At 42.5% G+C, this 20,662-nt stretch overlaps 1 protein-coding gene across 1 annotated transcript in view; it reads left to right on the top strand.

The window, feature by feature from the left end:
• The window catches only part of pappa2 (pappalysin 2), a 61,826-nt gene that overhangs the window by 3,225 nt on the left and 37,939 nt on the right, over nucleotides 1-20,662 (top strand). The window contains exons 2-10 of the mRNA XM_076746017.1: nucleotides 1,886-2,118; nucleotides 2,943-3,170; nucleotides 3,338-3,936; nucleotides 11,165-11,313; nucleotides 14,197-14,336; nucleotides 14,580-14,733; nucleotides 15,171-15,363; nucleotides 15,593-15,726; nucleotides 19,930-20,112. Coding sequence (XP_076602132.1) covers nucleotides 1,886-2,118; nucleotides 2,943-3,170; nucleotides 3,338-3,936; nucleotides 11,165-11,313; nucleotides 14,197-14,336; nucleotides 14,580-14,733; nucleotides 15,171-15,363; nucleotides 15,593-15,726; nucleotides 19,930-20,112 — 2,013 coding nt within the window. The remainder of the gene's footprint in view (nucleotides 1-1,885; nucleotides 2,119-2,942; nucleotides 3,171-3,337; nucleotides 3,937-11,164; nucleotides 11,314-14,196; nucleotides 14,337-14,579; nucleotides 14,734-15,170; nucleotides 15,364-15,592; nucleotides 15,727-19,929; nucleotides 20,113-20,662) is intronic.

The following is a 20,662-nucleotide window of genomic DNA, read 5'->3' as shown; positions in this document are numbered from 1 at the left end:
TTTGTTTCATCCTTTATTGTCATGTTACTGTATGTGTTGCAGAATGTTGTCTGCAGTGAAAGTCCAGGCGCTGCCATGGTGCTGCATTATTATGGGATATATAATGTGTATGTGTTAGATATTTTACTGCGTTCTGACCAACATTTATGGCAGTACTAATGGCTGATAATAATGACCAATATTGGCCAATAGTACAGTTCCAGTAATTGAACAAGGTGGCATCTTGAAAACAGGTCAAAGAGGGCCTCAGTGGTGATGGGGCCCACACACACGCCTTTTTAGATCATTGCTACAGTGGCACATGTTGCAGTATGCAACGCCATTTACGAGAAGAGCGTTTTAGTGTCTTTCAGCTCATTGTTTTGTATTTCTGGCCCATAGCTTGGCTGTTTGGTTGACTCTGCTCTCATCAGCTTTGTTCCCAGCTGCAGCAGGCATTCTTTTCATTTTTTCCACAGTGTATGCCACTTGCCCAGCACGACACAGGAGACAAACAAAGTAAGCGAGTAGCTGTTGAAGTGGAGCGTTTAGCAGCTAAAGAGCCAGCTGTTTTCCTCGGGAGAGGGTGGAGACCAAAACAAAGCTGAAAAGAAAGTAAATATTGGAGTTGCGGCCATTAGTGTGATGCCAAGTGAATGCTGATGTTGCTCCTGAACAGCTATTTGTGTAAATAGCCAATGGTTTGCTAACATGTTTGCCATAACAACTTGGGGAAGTGATACTGTTACTATGTTTTTGGCTAGTTCTGCTGCCCCCTAGTGGCCAGAAAAATAATGCAGCTTTAAAACATCAGCGCCTAATTAAATTCAATATTATGATGAGGTAAACAAGTGAAACCACGTTGGAGATGAATGGCAGCCTTGAACTAATATGTGTGCTAGCACAATGTCTCACAATAGACCATACTTCCCATAAACGTTGTTGTTTCCTGTTCCAAACAAAGTGTTGTCACTTTTTTGGCAGTCGCGACTCTTTCTGCTGCAGAATGGAAAGCTGAAAACTGTAACTCAAGTCAAGATTGATTCAAACAATGGCCTCCTCCTGTTGTGTGCCATGAAATAATGGACCTACAGCCTGTTCGCTGTAAAGCAATTCAGCAGATTTCCCAGGACATGACCTTGTGATACAGATTTGGTGATGCAATGTGTCTGTGAAGGATGGCTGATTTATCAATGATTAAGTGCACTATGTAGCACCTTTAGCATCCCATGTGTTACTGTAGCTATGCACAGAGTGATAGTAATGTAAACTAATGTAATTACATTTGGTTGTGCAGTAGGCAACATGCAGTGTCATCTAATTCGCTTCAAAGCTGCAGCTCCTAACCTCTGCTTTCTTTAACTGAATTAAATGCTGAACCACGAAACTCACCTCCTTGGGGATATCTTGCTACAATTGCCCACTTTACACACATATGCATGTGAGCATGTACACATGCACACACACATACAGCGCTGAGGAGGGTGAAGGGGTTCCCTGACCCTTCGCTGTCCCAGTGTTAGACATCTGGGGAGCAGATGTGGATCTGTGTGTGTCTGTTGCAACAGCAGATGGAAACATCAGGGCCTTGCCTTGGCTGAGTGAAATGCCTCCGTCCTTCTTCCCCTCTCTGTTCTCTCCCGCTGTCTCTGGCTCTGTCTATTCTCTCTGTCTCGCTCTTGCTCTCTCTATCTGTGTGCCTCAGCCTCGCTGTAAGCCTCTCTCACACAACTGTCTTTTGTCCGCAGGACTGAAATCACTCGGAAAGATTGTTTTTTGTGCTTATTTTCCAATGACCATTTGTAAATTTGCTGTCCTTTGACACCGCAAGAGGATATTTGCATGTTTTCTTCCACTGATATTCTTTCAGAATTATTTTACTTTCCCCATTTCCCCTTTGTCATAGGTGTTTTTGACAACTGTTCCCATTCGCTGAGTGAGAAGGGCTGGTCGGTAGGCATCCGCACTGTGGAACCTGCTGGCACCAAAGATGCACGGTTCTACTTCACGCTTCGCACAGACCGAGCTCTAAAATCCACTACTGTCTATAGCCACCAGCGGTACCGAGCCAATGCCTGGACTCACCTGATGGCCACTTACAGCGGCCTCAACATGACCCTGTATGTTGACGGAGCTAAGGTGTGTGGTGTTTGTGCATGGGTGAACTTTGGTTCACAGTGTGGTTGAATTTGGTCATTTACTTACTCACTTTCAACTTGTTGATCACTGGGATAAAGTGACAGCGCTTTGACGAAGCAATCCCAACTCAAGATTCAAGATTTATTATTATTTTTCACCCATATTACATGATCCGCATCTATTTCCAAGGTCAAGAATGGTCTTTCATGCTTATGTCAACGTGGACAAAAAGTCATCTTCATGACAACTGAGCAAACTGATGAAGACTGTTTGATAAGGCTAATAATGAGTAAGTAGACCTTGAGTTGGGTTTGCTTTGTCAAACTTTCTACCATCAAGATGTTTATTCATGCCAGTTATAGACAAAGCTCATAGGACAGAGTGAGAGCCTATCCTAATTTCTCATTTATCCATCCTAAACTTATCAATAATGACATCTTTGAGTAACAGAGCTGATGTTAATGAATGAACAGTCCATCAGTGCATTATAATTTTGACATGCAAGCAGCTGGACGTGTCATTTGACGGAGGCCGGGACACCTGATTAATGTGTCAGCTGTTGTAGTTGCTGCCAATCAGAGAGTCCAGGGAATAGAGTGAATATGTAACATGCCGTCATTTTGCTGACAACCAGATGGAGAGCTTCTCAAGTGACATTGCCCCAACATTGGCAGCAGTGAACCTGGGTGACTTCATGCTAATAGCGCCTTTAAAAGTCTAATGAAATTAGAAAATTGGCTTTGGAATAGGCCATCAATCGTTTGTTATATTCTTCACGTAATGAAATGGAGAGACGTTGATTTGGCTGTCGTTTCTCCTCTCAGGTGGGAGAGAGCAGTCTCCAGTCTGGGAATCTCTACAGTCCCTTCATGAAGACGTGCAGGACTCTCTTCCTCGGCAGTAACCAATCAGATCAGGGACACAGCTTCAGAGGCCACGTAGGGGGTGTGGTCTTATGGGGCTATGCCCGCTCTCATGAGGACCTGCTCAACCGGCCACTTCAAACTGACAAAAGCGAGCCACTCTTGGCGATGTGGGCTGACTTCACTAATGTAACTGACTACATTTCATTCCTACACTTTCAGTTGTTTTGTCTTGGCAGAAATCAGTTGTTTCATTTTAGGAAAATTATAAAGCATTACGTATTTAATTGTTATATATTGAATATGGGTTGGAAATAGTTTTAAAGTGAATTAAAACATTGTCTTCTAACTTTGAGGTGGAACAGCTATGGACTCCATACAAAGTTGGCCTCCATCCAGCCGTCATCACCACTCCTGTTCCTGAACAAGAACTTGTCTCGTCGTTCCTGCCGCCACCCTGTGGCCTGACACCCTGCGACAACACCGACATAATCTTTGGCTACAACAACAACTGGCAGCTCCGTGCCTCCAAGCGAGTTCGCTACCGAATTGTCAACCTTTCAGACGACGACGGCAGCAACCCCACCGTGTCTCAAGCCCAGATCGAGCTCCAGCACCAGGCTCTGACTGAGGCTTTTCGCCCTTACAACATCACCCTGGATCTGAACTTGCACACCGTAAAAAACTCCAGCCTCCGACAGCAGTTTATCCTCAGCAACTGTCGAATTGGGAAGATTGGGAACCGCCAGTGTGACCCTGAGTGCGACCACCCAAGGACGGGCCATGACGGGGGCGACTGCCTTAGACTGGGGCCCTGTTACAACTGGAAGAGACAGGATGGAGTTTGTAACATGGAGTGCAACAGTATACACTATGACTATGACGACGGAGATTGTTGTGACCCAGAGGTCACCGACGTCCTCAAGACCTGTTTCGATCCGGAGTCCCCTGACAGGTGAGGTTAAAAGACTAGTCTTGTCATTCTCAGCACGCTGCTGCTGCAGATTATATCACATTAAAAGCCTACCAGGAAAGGAAGGGATTATGCCCACTGAATCCCTGGAAGACTTTTAATGTGACAGGAAGTGTTGAGTTTCACTAACAGTACCGTGCTATAGCTCCAATCCCAAAAAATTGCTAAATGGAAGCGATTGGAGATAATTAGTGAATTAAAACAATATTTGTGTTAGAGAGGAGACATAATATAAATGTGACCTTACCATATTGTTATGATAAAAGTTGAGTTTGCATGTATCAGAGGGCAACGGAAATTAGAAATAAAGGCCTACTTCTCTTTGTGCCAGAGGTAAGTAAGGGACCGTGCCTTTATTTGATTTACGGTCATTTATTTATTCATTATTTTATTTAAAGAAACACAGTGGAATCAAAGTAAGAGTGATCATCTTGATCCATGATTGAAAAAGACAAAAAGGGACTCAGGTTCAAATTTTTTAGAGCATTTTAAGTAAATCTACTGAATGTTCAGTGTCAGTCAGTCCATCCATGTACATGAATTTATGTTAAGACAAGAGAAAAACCTAAAAGGCTGCATAGTTGGAGAGACAGAGCAGAGAAAGCACCAGAGGGAAAAGTATTTCAGCCAGTGAGGACGTCTTTCCAGAGGTAAGGAGTCTCTGGGCATAAATGCCCACTAATAAGACTATTTCTCCCCGTGAGGTGAATGTCTGCCTGAGCACGCTGCAGTGCTTCAGCAGAGATACACAATGCTAAACAGCTCAACATGCTACACGTACAAATTGGTGCTCTCACTTTCCCCAGTGGTTTTAGAGAGAGCTCTGTGAAGCGGGGATGGTGGGTTAAGAGGCCAAAGTACACACTTATTTTTGCTAAACAACTCGAGCGGCGGCCCGCTGCCTTCCATTTGCTCTGACAGACAGGCTCATGCAGAGTTCCAAATAGCTTGCATGAAGTCTCGCCATGAAGTCGTCGGCCCAGGTTCTTAAAGGCCCGAGCCTTAATCCAAATTACAACCACAAGCCTTACAGTGTGCCACTGGGAAACAGAGCATGGGAACTGGAGTTGTTTTTTAAAACGATAGATTTAGCGCTTGATGTCGAGAGCTGACAGAGTGTGACAGCTTAACACAAGGATGCATTAATGTTTTTGAAACCACTAGAATACTCCAGCTTTTTTTTCCATTTACGCTTTGGTCAAATGGACCTTTCTTTACCAATTTACAGGATTTGTTATTGCAACGACTCGCACCATAATCCAACCCTTGTTGAACCTCTGAATTGGTGTATATAATAATGCACTGTATCACAAAGAAAAGTCATCGTCTTGAGGAATAAAAGAGTAAAATAATGTAGAACGTTAAGTTGACTTGGTGTTTACAGCACTATTCCACAACTGGAAAAATAAATCCAGTTTTTCATAGTTTAGGTCATAAATACAAAGGATGATTCCAAATCACACATGACAACTTTGGCATTTGCTTCAAGACTAACTACTGATTCCTTTAGTTTCAAATCATGTTTATTATTAGCAAACAAAAGAAAGTGGAGGCAGCACAGTCCTAACAAGCACGGAAAGGGTATGAGAGGGCAGAAAACATATGTTGATCAAAGGCTACTTTTTTAAGATAAACTGATGTGTTTTTATGTTCACATCATCACATTCTCTTAGAAACGACTGACCGTGGTGCCTTATAGTTGCTGCACTGCGAATAAAGGGGGCAGACAAAACTTGTTGCCATTAGAGGATGGCTAGACACAAAGGGAAGGCGTTACACACATAAACATAAACAGCATACACACATAAACACACACACACACACACACACACACACCATGTACAGATATATGTTGGTATGTTTTTGCTGTCTTGGTGGTCTTACATTTCCTGCAGCAATGTTGTTTTTTTCATTAAGTCGTGCAGTAATGCATCCAAACACCACATCACTATATTTATTTCCCTCCTGATGAAAAAGAGGAAAGGAAGCTGGAAGAGTGGCCTCAGTCACCTCTGATCACCCGCATCCTTTCTTCCTGGGTTTGCTCCGGCTGTTTGTAATAGTAGCCTGTAGCATTAGCCGACAGGTTAGCGAAGCATGCTTTTGACCAGATCAACGGTTTAAACTTTAAGCTTGAACTACCAAATTTGGATTTAGGAAGCAAAGTAGTAACCAGGAGTTCATTGCTTCTTCACTTTTCTGACCCAAAACACAAAGTGCCCTCGAGCAGCTCACTCAATGTGCAGCTGAGTCAGCGGCCAACAGAAGAGGACAAGTTGATCTGGACGTGTCCACATGGCCAACAATAAGAGACTGTGGTTGTACTGTGCAACTCCCAGGTGTGAATATGTGCAGCTGTGTGAATGTGAAACAGGCTGCTGCTGGAAAAGAACATGGTGCTTGGTTGACTGTCCCTGGAAGACACAGGTTAAAGTTAGGTAAAAGTGAAAAGAAAAAAAAAAAAAAAAACTTGGCTTGCATGTGTGTGGTCTCATTGCTTGGCCATATGCAGGACGTTCTTGAAGTGCGTCATAAGTAAATGGTAATTTATGTTGCCCTCGCATGAGCTTGGTGGGATAGATGCTGTGAGACAGACAGGGAAAAATTTGGTTTGGTAGTTGTTATGGTCAGATGTTCCCCCTTCTCAGCCTGAGCTCTCTACCCTGCAGAGAGATGGACACTAATGAAAAAAGCTGGAAAGCAGACAGCACTCTGCTCTGTTGTTTTGCACAAGCAGGGGTCTGGTTCTTTGGCCTCAATTATAGAAAACCGCTCAGTGATTTATTCTAGATTTAATTTGATGGTTATTGCAAAGAAGAAGAACTGAAAATATATCCACCACACTTACCTTTAGGTCATAATTGAAATCCGTTTCGCTTTTACATATGACAGGGAATTGGAGGGATCATCGTAATGTGTTGATGTCGATGTCAGCACGCTTGTATAAATCATGCCTCTGGATTTGATCTGGGTTCTTTTGTTTGCGTGAGAGACTGTCATAAGTAAAGCCGCTGCTGTTCAGATTTTGAAAGCAAAAGTCAAAAGCCGCAGTAGGTGTGAACTTCTATGCAGTGATGTGACTCCTGCAGCGACTCTTGCCAGAGTCCCTGTCCATGAGCTCCTGACCCTCAACTAAGAACAACATGAACAGCCAATACACAGGAGGCCAGAGTGCTGTAAAAGCTTGGCCCAGTGGACTAGCAGTAGTGTAGGTATTCTGGAAAGGTCCTGACCCCAGTTTGTTGAAAATGCTCATGTGTGAGCGCTTCAACACGCCTGCATGCATTCATGTGTGTGAGTGTGTGTCCCTGTATCCCACTCGCAGCTTTCTCAGGCACAGAGAGAATTAATGTGAGGATGACATTTCGCTGGCATCTGTGGAGCACTGGACCATTTTTATGTTTGGGATCTGGGTTTTTGATATCTCTCCCCCCCCTCGCTCTGTGCTCTTGGCCAGGTATTCAGATTGTGGGACCCTATATGTGTGCAGCTGCTGCTGGCCAGTACAGGGCCAGAGGTTTTTGGAGCCAGCTGCTGTCACGACACAAATTTGTTGTGGAGAGCCAGTTGTAGAGTGATGGCCAGGTACACTGCAGATTCTGGCATGACAATAAAGAAAAGGGAGCAGGAAGGGGAAAGACAGACAGAGAGAGTTAAGGGTGGAGAGGGAGCGACGGGGTGGTGGGGGACATCATGTCCATTTATGCTAAGATGCATGTCCAGGATTTACTAACCAAAAACTGTTAGCAAATTCTGGACAGTTCAGCTGTGTGCAAAGAGCTCCAGGCAACTCCCCTGGAAGAACAAACCCGTTCCAACCTTGTTTGACACTTTACGTGCGCGCGAATCTCAGATTTTATTCTCATCAAGTTTTATTGTACTCATGTTTTACTCACTAATAAAAACATACTGTAGCGGCAATGTTTCCCATGACAGAGAACGCAGCTCTGCATCTGACGCTGATCTGGCATGACACATAAGCAGTCTACAGTGATAATGGTCGCGCATTTGCCATCAAAAGTCTTTGTTTTAGGCAAAATGTCGGCAAAGCCAGCTTCTCAATTCAACAGGTGACTGCTGATTTTGCCTTCTGAAATGACAAATGTCACTAGTAGATTTTATCAGCTGTAGCTAGCAAACTAATTAAGCCAAGGTAAGTTCCATGACTTGGTTGAAAATGCCATCTCCATCTGACTTTTTACTGTCTCCAGCTGTCTCGTTTTAAAGCAAGAACCCTGTTAAAGGGTCGTAAATATGCGTCATATGTAGGGGTTGCTAGGGTGTAAACTTCCAATAATCCAAATCCATAAAAGGTGATCGCACAGTGAGAAAATACTATAGTGTCGATGAGCTATCATGAACAAAGCTTTAAAAAATGCTGCTTGGGCATGGAAGTAATGAAAAGTTAGGTTACTGTTAGTTAGCTGGATATGCTAATGATTATGTCAGCACAGACGAGTGTTTAATCCATTCCTTACATCTCTGCTCTTTAAGATACTGGGTCTCACTCTTACCACGCCTACTACAGCCTCGTGCTCACTGCTTCCTCTTATTGAGAAAGCCAAAGCTTGACAGGCCTGCCATGCCCAGTTGCTAAGCTGTGATTGGACAACAGCTGGACAGGTTTGGTGTTGACCTGGCTGTCACACGCGTCTCCAGCTTTGAAACGTTGCTGCATGCAAACCTGACTACTTGTAGTGGATGACTGGTTCTCAGCATGTGCTCAGACGCTCTGGCACTTCAGCACTCTGTTCTCACGCAATAAAAGTGATTTTTGATGTATTGCCTGTGAGTGCTGGTATCTTCTCCTCGCACTGCATTCATCAGGAACTGTGGAACAACTGGTTGGATTGTAGAAGCCTTGTATTTACTTTATTTCAGCACATAACATTGTACAAAGGCAAGTGAAGTGCACAGAAAAGTATATGCTAAAACTGCTGCGTGCTGTTGGTGTGGTATTTTTAGAGTCCGTCTCCTGATTCTTGAGGGTTCTGTAACTGACTTGTCAACAATAATATTTAAAGTGGACACACATCTACAGTTTGACATGGTGACAGTGCTGGTGCTGACTCTGCTGTTGATTCACACAGTGTTTGACTTGCCCACAAATGGTAATTTTGTTAATACACAACCAGGGTTTTTACCTTCAGTCGTGTAGAGCCGCTTATTTTCTGCCAGGTTGGCCTTAGACTTCCATTGAGGCATCCTCTGAGTCTCAGAAGTTGAAGAGTCAACTCTTTAGTGGTCAACTTTCTGCCACTTGTAATTGCAGAGGCTAGGGTGATGGATACTGCATGCAGCCTCGGCTGAACTCGGCTTCGGTAAGGGAGTGAGAGCAGGGTTTCCCTGAAGCATCTTAAATCTTAAACCTCATTTAGGCAGGCAAAGTGCCTGAGAAAACACTTTCTTATTTACAGTACAACACATGCACTCAGGGAGGGATTGCATTAGGGGGAGGATTACACACATGCAAGGCTCTTGGCTGCTGAGCAACACCTCTGGACCAATTTAGAGCTGAATTGCCTCACTTAATGGTACATGGACAGTAGTGTATGGGAGAGTGGGGATTACTGCCCTCTTATTTCATCCTTCTAGATGTTTCCCAGCTGAAAGCTTAGATGTTACAGTCACAAGCTCACCTGTCTATCCTCCAGGCTATTGGAACATTGTAAGCAGCACTGAGCCAGAGCTGAAGAGTATTTTTAATGAGCAATTATAGAAATTATATTTCGGATAAAAAAAATAAAAAATAAAAAAACCTTAAAAAAAATGAGCACTTTTAAACCTTTTAAAATTGAAGCACGGTTAAGTAATATCAATAAATTTAGCTCCACAGCTGAGCTTGATCAAAGGCATAAACCTTAACATCTCTCAAAGAAACCAACATAAAACAAATGATTGAAACACACTTGAAGTGACTGAGGTAAAGATTAAAGCATGGCTTAGTAATTTTAACAAAGTTAGCCCCACAGCTGAAGTTGATCAATCACATAAAACCTTAACTCCCCGCTTGAGAAATACAACATGAAACAATAATCCATTACGTTATATAACCATCAAAAAACACTTAAATTCAAAGCTTTGCCTGTGTGAGATGGACGAAAACAAGACTTTGCAAAAAAAAAAAAAAAAAAAATTATGAATGATTCACACATTGAACAAAATGTATTTTTCTAAATATGAACTGATTTGACCCAAAGCTATACTGAGGCACCAGTGGAAGTGTTGATAGCTATTACTCTGTATAAAGCAGATGCAAAGAAATGCATATACATACTGCAGATGCACATTTGCATTTGCAATGCTCAAGAAAAACACAGGAGGCTCAGCTAAAAGCCTTAACCGTCTGGCATGCATGAAATGGGCAGTCAGCGAGACCCCACTGTAAAGCTCTCAGGAAGGAAGGTAGGTGCAAAAGCTCTCCAGCTATGAAAGCAAAGGAGGAAAATGGCATGTGACATCACCGCAGCCATAGAAAAACAAAGTCGGCTCCACACATCAAAGTGCCTCCAGTGCAATTAATCACAGTCAGAGAGAGAGAGAGGGAGAGGGCGAAGGAGGTGGGGGGTGGTGGGCTGCAGGGGACAGTGGTTTGAAGTACCCTGACCAATTCAAACAATTATGATTTGGAAGCTACACAGGCAGAGACAGATGTTGATGGATTGGAGCAAGCTGTCGTCTGTTAGAGAGATGCCCTGCACTGAGATGAGCAGAAATGATGTCTCACTTTTGGTCACGCGCACAGGAAAACTGTAATATTTTGGTCTTTTTTTTTCTTTTTTTTTTAAGGAAACTACTCACGTATTTCTCTCTCTCGCCAAGCTCGGCTAAATTTGTCCTGAACCAAGTTCTCAAACACACAGAAGCAGCTCTTCCATCGTCCGGTAAAACAGTGAACTGGCGTTTTTCTTTATGCACCATGTTTGGGGAAATTGGCTCCTTGTTTCATTTGTCTGTTTCAGTAATAAGAACACAGACATTGAAAACCTTTAGCATAATGTTACACAGTGTATAATCGCTATGTAGCTCAGTGTACTTTAAAATGTAAAAGAGTGATGGAGCAAAAAATAGATGTTGGAAATGCTTTTATTCTCACCCACTGTATCAGCTTTATGTTCAGGACAGTGATCACATGATCTCACTAGCCCATCATAAGGACTGCCAAGAGCGTTCTAATATCGTCATGTTCCTTCTTTCTCCTTTCCTGCAGGGCCTACATGAGTGTGAAAGAGCTGAAGGAGGAGCTACACCTGAGCGGCACTGACACACTCAATGTTTTCTTTGCCAGCAACTCGGTGCGAGAAGAGCTGGCAGGAGCTGCCACCTGGCCATGGGCGAAGGAGGCTCTGACCCACCAAGGTAAGTGGAATTTTATCAGACGACTATATTACACAGAAATGTCACATCCCCACATGCTTATGTCTTCATTCCCCTTTGTACTTCAGCCTGTTTTCTATACCATTTTCTCAGTTTTCTGTCTTCCTCTTTCTTCTCGGTTCAGTCATTATTTTCTTCTTCTCTTTCTCTTTTTATCCATCCCTTCATCTCTTTCCTCGCCGTCCATTCCTTGCTGTCTTCTTCAGCAATATTCAATCGAGATGGGGTGAGCAATCGGAGCTGGCAGAGTGTTTCACCTCTTCCAGTCAATAGGCCCCTTTCCACTGGAAAGGGCTAATCAACCCAACAACAAGCAAGCAAACAAACAAGCTGCAGTGTGGACTTTGCACCATTGTTGCCACCCATGTCCACTTACCAGCTGTTTTTTATTTATGCATTTCTTCTCTTCTCGTGCTGGTGTAAAGTAGCAAGTGGACTCAAAAGCAGGACGTACAGTGGGTAGATGTACCTTCAGTGGAAGCTTTATCTTTGAAAGAAAATGTTGTACATGCTGGAAGCCTCTTATAGCATATAGCTTGCATCGCTCAGTACATTGGTGTGGGGACGGGGATGTGACGTACATTCAGAACAAATCGCCACGTTTTATTCTGTCCTTGTTAGTGGAGAACAAGAAGACGAGGATCTGTTATCACTCAAACTGAGGAGAAAACTGCCGATTGGTTGATTGATTTCTGTTGCAACATGATGATGGAAAGTCACAAACTGACATTAATGCGATAAAGATGTTTTCAAGAAATGTCTCTTTTCTCTATCCAGCCTCCATATGTTGACTCAGCAGAGCATCAGTCAGATGTGGTAGGACAGTGTTCATACCATCAGTGTATGATCTTCATCCCGCGTTTACCCTGCAACATTCCCAGCACCTTGGTGCTAGGCTTTTTTTTTTTTTTTTTTTTTTTTTTAGAAAAGTAATAATAATAAATTGATAATTGAGTAATTAAAACATAACTGCTTGATTCAATGAAAATAATTGTTAGCTGTAGTCTTTTAGGCTATACACAAATCAAATTAGCTTGCACAAATGTATTTCAGCTGCCTTCCAAAGACATTTATGTCCAAAAAAATACCATGAAATAATGCCAGAATGCTCACACGGCGTAGTCAAAGCAAAACCGCTCAAGCAAAGTTTATATTTGCGTTTATCAGATCAATAAAAATAAGTCACCACTTATTTTGAAACATGGATGCAAAGATGCATCTTTATGTTGAACGGACCTTTGCCCAATTCCTGCTTTTAAATTGGATTTCTATGCAGATGTATTCATTTAAAGTGGAACCATTATTTGACTTCTTTGATGGGAAAGCAGAGACACAGCTCTTTGCCAAATCACATTTGTTTCACACTGACGGCACCACAGGAGGAGCAACAGTTCCCTTCAAACGCAGGATGATATGAAAATCAGTCATCAAAATTTGACTTACTTAAATAATTAGACTTAACTTTTGACTGGTTTTGCTGTGCAACTGTTCTAAAAGCCCATAGTTCCACTTTGGGGTAATACGTCATTGTTCTGTTGATGAATGGGCTTGAAGTAAGTATCAATTTCCTCTCATGCTACCAGTTTTACTGTCAGAGTAGATGTTAGATTTTCAAATTAAACTGTTATTTGAACATAGTCCTGTTCTGAATGTCTCCTTCTTGACGTTTGTTTCAGTTGCTCAGCATCTGTGCCTGTTTAAAAACAAGTTAGCGGATGACAAGTCGTCTCCGGAGGCCCTGTTGTTTAGTGTCTTCGCATTTAATGTCTTCTTTGTTCAATGTCTTCACCACTAAACACACTGTTTCTAATTAGAAAACCAATAACTGTCATGTCTGGTCTTGATTCTGCGATTATCAGCATGCTGCAGAAAACCTGTATCTCCACTTAAAGGCCATTTGTGAGGAATTCACCAGAGCCCAAAAACCATAGCAGATTTTAAAATTGCTATCTTTGGAATTCTTGGATTCTATCTTTGGATTTGGATTTTGATTCAGCCTTTAATTTTCTAATTCATTTTACATTTTTTTATAGTGCAAAAATAAAAAAATAAATACTAACAGAATTCCTTTTTCATTCAAAGAGGTGCATCAGCAAAACTGTCCAAAAAGGCCTTATTCTGCCCCGTTAAGAAAAAACAAATCTCTTATTGTTCATGCTTCATCTCGATCTGTTCACATGTTTGTCAGATATCCTGCTCAGTAATGGACAGACCAACAAGTATGTTTCCACTGCACTCTTTTCCCTTTTTCCATTGGTAATCGAATGAGACAAAGTATTTAAACGCAATGTATAATGTTTGCGATGTTGACGTGCCCTCCATTGTTTTTGAGTGATTTTCTGATTTGGATTTCATCCTCTTCAGTGGCCATGGTATTTCTTTTGTGCATTTGCAGAGGAATGGCATTCGAGGCGGGCAGAAATGGCCCATATCCACCATGCCGTATACTGTTTCCTGTGTTTGGTTTAAAGCACTAAAGTTTTACTTCATTCCTAATTGGTTTTAAATGTCACAGTTCTTAATCTTTTTTGCTATGGTGGTCTGTTTCTCCTTTGAAAATGCCAGCATGCTAGCAGTAAAGTACAGCATTTCTTTGTCATCAGTTGAGCTGCTGCTGTGGGTGAAATCTTAATAAATGGGCATGGTAATAGATCAGAACATGGTCTTGTGTTTTTAGATAGAGAACAGGAGCTGAATATGGGGATTTCTTGGTATTGAACTGTTTTACCTGTTGAAAGACAGTTTTTCCACATCCTTACATTCTGTCAGAGTGGTGCAATGAGCTGTTACAGTCTTGAAAATCTTCACATTTGTATCTTATGTTATGTCATGAGCCACACTGTGAATGTTATCGTTTGTCCTCAGGTGGGATGGTACTGAACCCGTCCTACTTTGGTACCATTGGCCACCACAACACCATGATCCATGAGATGGGCCACATTTTGGGACTATACCATGTCTTCAAGGGGGTGAGCGAAAGGGACTCCTGCGATGACCCATGTCAGGTAACACTGGTCAATCTTTTGTGTCCTTACGCTAAGCTGGATTTTTACTTTTTTTTGTTAATTATTCTGTATAAATAACAATTTTTTGCCTTATCGGATATGTTACTTTATGAGGAAAAGTGTCTTTCCTCAGTCATTACGTCTATGCTTGAGGTGGTTGTCTGTGTACTACATGCTGACTCGGATAGAGCTCTTCACTCTTCTGTGATCATTTGCTAGAAGCTCTGTCGTGTGCACTTACAGGAGACCACCCCATCCATGGAGACAGGAGATCTGTGTGCCGACACCGCACCGACACCCAAATCCAAAGCCTGCCACGATCCCGGAGCCGTGAACGATACCTGTGGAGTCATCACATACCAGGACACACCTTATAGCAATTACATGAGTTACACAGGTACACCGAATTATAGTACAGTCAGTCATGTTGAAAAGAATTGATGACCCACAGAACATGTAGTTGTAGAATGTACCCTGCATGTTATTAGAATAGTGACGTTAGAGGACAGGAAATAGACACTGTGGAACATTCTACTGCATAATTAGAGACTTGTAGCATGGTTCTTGGTCTGTTAGCCTGTTATTAATTTTTAATATATATCATTTGTTCGTTTTAAAAATGGGCAGATGTGAGGTGTTAATGGTTATCTATCTCTTGACATTTGTGCAATACACACCACACAAGCAAGTACATGGCTGACCCTACTTCCGATGTCTGCAATAAAGCTTATTACTTCCAACCACGTGATTAGCACTGACGTTAGATGGAGGCTAGTGTTTGAACCTGATCCATGTTGATTCTCTGGGCTTTTTCTTTTCATTGCACCACATCAGATGACAACTGCACCAACCATTTCACTCCCAACCAAGTGGCCCGGATGCACTGTTATCTTGACTTGGTCTACCAGAAGTGGCTGACAGACCTGCAGCCTGCCCCCATCCCTCTGGCCCCCATTGTGACAGACCAGAGTCCAAATTCTGTCTCTATCTACTGGCTGCCATCCATAAGGGGACCGCTTTATCAGAGGTACAATGGGTTCTTCATCTTATTAATTATAGAATTCTTCAAGGAGAGTTGCCTGCACTTGTCTGCTCAATTGAACAGTAATTTTACCCCTATGTTGACCCTAACTATGGACAAAGAATGCAAAACTATTGTGTCATTTTGGTCCACCATTACTGTAAATGTGGTCTGCAAAGAAGCATTTTTTCCTTGCTGAGACGATAATCAGCAGCCCTGTCTCCTTTCGTCCCAGCTCCTCTTTCCAAGCGTCTGCTATCAACTGTGGAGACTGTGAGAAAGACGGCGTTTTCCACCAGTACGCCCACGAGGCTACCTCACCCCGGATCTGCGACACGTCAGGCTACTGGACACCTGAGGAGGCGGTCGGTCAGTCAGAATACACTGTTTTTGTGCATACGTGTCTAAAAGAAGGATGAATGGTTCTATATTTTTACTGACAAAAACCAGAATAGTGATTCAGAATAGGAACCTTTGACTTGTTGCAAAATACATGCTTCCTCTTCTTAATGCACCTCTCCCTCAAATCAGTATGAATATAAACAGAACTTAATATGAGAGGGGTTTTAGTGATTGAGTGATTGATTTTCTACTATTGGATTTCTTATTAAGTCTCCCTCCAGACAAAATTGTGTTTTTCTACTTGTTCCTCGTGGGTGTTTGAGCTTTACTGTGCAGGATGATGTATGTGCAGAGCTTAAGACTCAAAGGCTGTTTTCACATTCATCTGCTCAAAGTGTACATTTTCTCTGTGCTCACTGAAAATCTGTATTTAAGAGGAAGGTCAACGAGCATGATAGTCAGCATACACAAGTGTGATGTGGAAACCTGAAATGTCAGGTGCACATACACTGAGAAGGGGCTTTACAGTGAGGCATGAGACATCCTGTGTGCAGCAGGCCAAAATACTTGCATATTCATGTATTTTGGAGTTTTTAGTGAAGGAGAGGAACAGTATGCAATTTTAAGGATTTGAATGTGTTAAATTCAGCTTTATTTTCTCCAAAAAACAGACACACATTATGCCTGAACACACGTCTGAGGTGGATCCTTAAATAAATAATTGCCGAGTTTAAGTGAAAATTGGTCGTGGTAGGAGACAAATTGTTCTTTTTACTCATCGCTCCTCCTAAAATCTCCAGTTGACTAAGGTAAGTTCTCCTGATACACTCTCCTCTGTCAATAATTATTGACAGGGAGGGATGTGGTGTTTCCAGGGGGTTTCAGGTTTGGGTTTGTGTCCTTGAGTTCTACCTCTGTCTCTTGTTTCCACAGAGTGGATCCACCCCCTCCCCTCCGAGCACACACACACACACACACACACACACACACACACACACACACACACACACGTCTCTTCCCTGTAAATTTCAGGTGCGTGCAAGGCTAATGGCTCCTGGAAGAGGAAAAAGCAGAAAATCATTAAATGATAATTGCCCTCTGCTACAGACCTCTCCCTGTCTCTGTCTTGTTTTAGCCAAAGCGAGAACAAGGATTATTAGGCAAAGCATTTACTCTGGGTAAGGTTTGGGTGCTGTTCAAACATTGAACCCCTGTCATAAACAAAGAAGCCAAAAAAAAGTGTATCTCATAGCACTGTACTTTGAAACATTACGTTTCGTGTGAGCACATGGTCCTTGTTATTCCAGTCGGAGTTTCTGGAGAAGCCCGCTTTCCTTTGACATGACATGCAGAGTGAGGGGAAAGAATGAAAAAAGCAACACAAGGACGCAAACAAGAAAGCAGAGGGAAAGAAAGAACAACACACCGTACGAACACAATAACACTTTACTTCTCTTCCGTGGAAACTCTACCCAAATATGTGGAAATCCTCTGCTGGAATTTATGCTTTGAAAACAAGTGGCGAGGAGGAACAGGGGGGATTACAGCTCCCTCTCTTTCACTGCGGGATCATAATGATGATAAAGAGTCAATTACAGTCTTACTCTAAACAGTGGTATGCACACAACTGAGGAGACAGCCAGTCTGCTGGCTTCCCTGGCTTCCTTTTCACTCTTTCCCACTTCTAAAGACGATGATGCGCAGGGTCACTTCGTCAGCCAGTGGAGATGGGCAGTATCGCCTTCAGCAGGGAACGGGAGGGGGGAAATTGGACAAATTCAATGTGGATATCGTGGCAGGCAGTACAAAACACAAGTTAAATGGCTAAACACTGTTGGCTAGAATTGTTGGCAAGTTTGTCCTTTTACATCTCCTCAAAATGTTGCCTCTGCCTTGGTCTTGACTGGTTCGGGGGAAACCACCAAATGGTTTCAGGAGGCTGTGCTTCTGTTGAGAAATATTAAGTTAGTTTATGTGCTGCGTCAAGCATTTAAGTGGTTTATAATTCAAAATAAGAACATTTGAATTAGTTGATTTGTTTGTTGCTCTGCTATTTGCAGTACGGACTGTACAAATTGGGAAGAGGGAGGGGATGAAAGGAAGGAAAGTCTATACTTGCACAGAGTGAATGAAAATCTAATATCACATTTCTCTGCTGATGAGCTCCCAGATGATGATGGACATGTATAATACTTGTCGAGGAAATGAGACTTGTGACTAAAAGTCTTTGTAAAGTAAGTAGCATAGAGGAAGAAGGCACATCCAAAATATCAAACATAACAAAAGCATTAAACATGCAAATATGAGAATGGAAAGAATGCTGTTTGCAGAAAACCACAAGTACCAAGACAATACTTCAATGTAAAACATGGATGAGAAATCACAGAAACACATGATTCTAAGAATATGAAAATTAGACACTGACAGATAAATGAAACACCAGAATGTAAGAGCAAAGAGAAAACAATGTGATGGCTGCAATGGAATGAGTGAGTGATCTATAAGAGGATATACAGAAAGAGTTCATGTGAGCACACTGTATTAGCACTCGCTGTATACGGTCACTGACACAATTAGCCATATACCTTATCATCCACTGGAAAGCTTAAAGCTGCATTAATAACATTTTTGGCTGCTTCAGGGTGTTTTTTTGAATGCTTTATTTACACGTCTCACAGACCCAGAGCACCATCATCCCGCTGTGTTTGTGTCAACCTGACACATGAGTGAGGTTACGGGCAGAAAAACTAAAACAACAATCCAGCGCGGTCTAAAGCCCTCTGTAGAGCTGCACGGAGCTGCAGAGCCGAGTGATTTTCCATGAATGTATGATTTTCACGGACACTTGATATGTTAACTACACCAAAAAAGAGATGTTTCCTGAATTTACAAGGATGAAGGTAACAAGCAGAAATGGCGGATTCTGTGCCAGCTGTGTATTTTCAGCCTCATGACCATATATTACCTGCTCTGCTTTACTGCTCGTGCTTTAGCGGCGCCAAATCCTGCCTCTGATCTTATTGTATGTTCCATATGCTGTTTATATAAGCATACTAACTCCACAATAAATTCCACCTGCTCCACGTAGGCAGCAGTTCCAGTTCTCCTTCTGATACTTCACTTTTTATACCCCTCTTGCTAATAATTAGTATATTAAACCAAAGTTTTAATGTAAGATCTTAGATGTTATTAGTACTTTGGTCGTTGAAGAAACGGCAACAGCCACTTACCTGCCGGTCTTTGTCTGTCTGACAGCTTGGCGATCCATCGTGCTTCCACACATGGCGGATCATAGCGGCTGTGAAATATTTAACACCTCGTTAACTTCCTGATTTTATTTGTCTTTCACCTGGGACACGGCTGATAATAGCACTACCATAATGTGATTCCATTGTGCTAATCACCAACACTGTAGCAATTAACAGCTCGTTTTGTCTGGCGTAATGGAGTTACTGTAATGTTTCTGTTGTGTAGTTATGCGCCAGGCAACCAGCAGCTTACTGAGCAGCAGTGTAGGTTATTATCCAAGGCGTGTACACGGACAGTTATCTGTCTAGCTGACTGACTGTACAGTATGCACCCCCACCAGGTAGCCTTAGTTTCACTGCTAACACGTATTATTTCAGAGAATAAGAGTACTTATTACTGTGTTTCTGAACATGGGCCATGTTTTAAGTAAAGGGGGGATAACTCGTAACTTCTTCAACTGGAAAATTCTGCTCATTACTAATGAGAGTGAGTTTGCTGGTGGAATGTGTTCAATTGGTCGCTACTTAATAGAAGTGGACAAGACTAGTTGAGGAAAAGGCGGGACACCATAAAAATAAATTAGAGGGAAAAAAAATCTTATTAACTTATTTATGAAGGATCCCATCTTTTATAATAAGAAACTGCTTATGAAAATACATTGTCAGAGCCTTTTGAATAGTTCACTGTCAGAGCCTCTATTTCTGCTGTACTTGACCAGTTCAGTTGAACAACCTGTGGTTGGCCTGCTGGCTTTACCTTGAACAAACTCCCACACACTTCAGTCTGTCCACTGTGAGTGGTGTGCTGTTCTGTTGTGTGGAGGGCGCTGCCAGCTTGCTACACTTTCTAATCATGACTGTTTCAGGATTTTTGATTCATGGTGCGTTCAAAGCTTTAGGGTTATGGACTGGATGAAGTCATTGAGAGTCCTTAATATACATGAATACAAACATGTGTCTCTGCGATGTTGTTGAACTCCAGGCCCTCCTGATGTGGAGCAGCCCTGTGATCCCAGTCTCCAGGCCTGGAGTCCCGAGCTCAGCCTTTATGACACTAATGTGACCTCGCCATGTCCCAACACGGAGGGCTGCACCCTCACACTAAGGTTCCTGCACCCGATCGTTCCACATGCTCTTACCCTCTGGGTCACCTACATCTCTTCAAGTAAGTGTCGCTCCATAACAGCTCAGTTTGCTGTGTCAGACATGTGAGATAGCTGTGAATGAGCAGCGGTGGCATGAACAAAGGCTGGCAGAAAGAAAAGGTGGGGCATCAGCACCCACACCTATAGCTGGTGACAAAAACCTGTGGAGAAACACTTGGTTCATCATCGTGGACCAAAGGATTAAGTGTGTAACCAGCTGCAGTGCTGTGTGCATAAATATATGTGCCTAAATGTCAAATTTGTTATTATTACATTTACCGAGGGCAGCAGGAGATGTAATACGTGAGTCATCTCCTGCTGTAACAGTATGCAGTTTGGAAATGCTAAATATAAGTTGCTGTTTGTGGTGAAATGCAGGGAGACAGGAAGCGTAAACAGTGTGTGGTGAGGCCTGTTAAACAATAGATAGATAGGAAATGATGCAAATTCTCTCCATCAAAAGGCCTCACAGTTGCGGAAACTGATGTAACCAGTGCCCCAAATTCTTGAAATTTAAAGATGGCGGATACCTCTGCGCTACGGAGATCCAGCCATAGCCACAAAATCTGA

The sequence above is a fragment of the Chaetodon auriga genome, chromosome 12, assembly GCF_051107435.1.
Source record: "Chaetodon auriga isolate fChaAug3 chromosome 12, fChaAug3.hap1, whole genome shotgun sequence".
NCBI lineage: Eukaryota > Metazoa > Chordata > Actinopteri > Chaetodontiformes > Chaetodontidae > Chaetodon > Chaetodon auriga.
The sequence above is the reverse complement of the archived record's forward strand: the minus strand, read 5'-3'. Positions and strand labels throughout refer to the sequence as shown.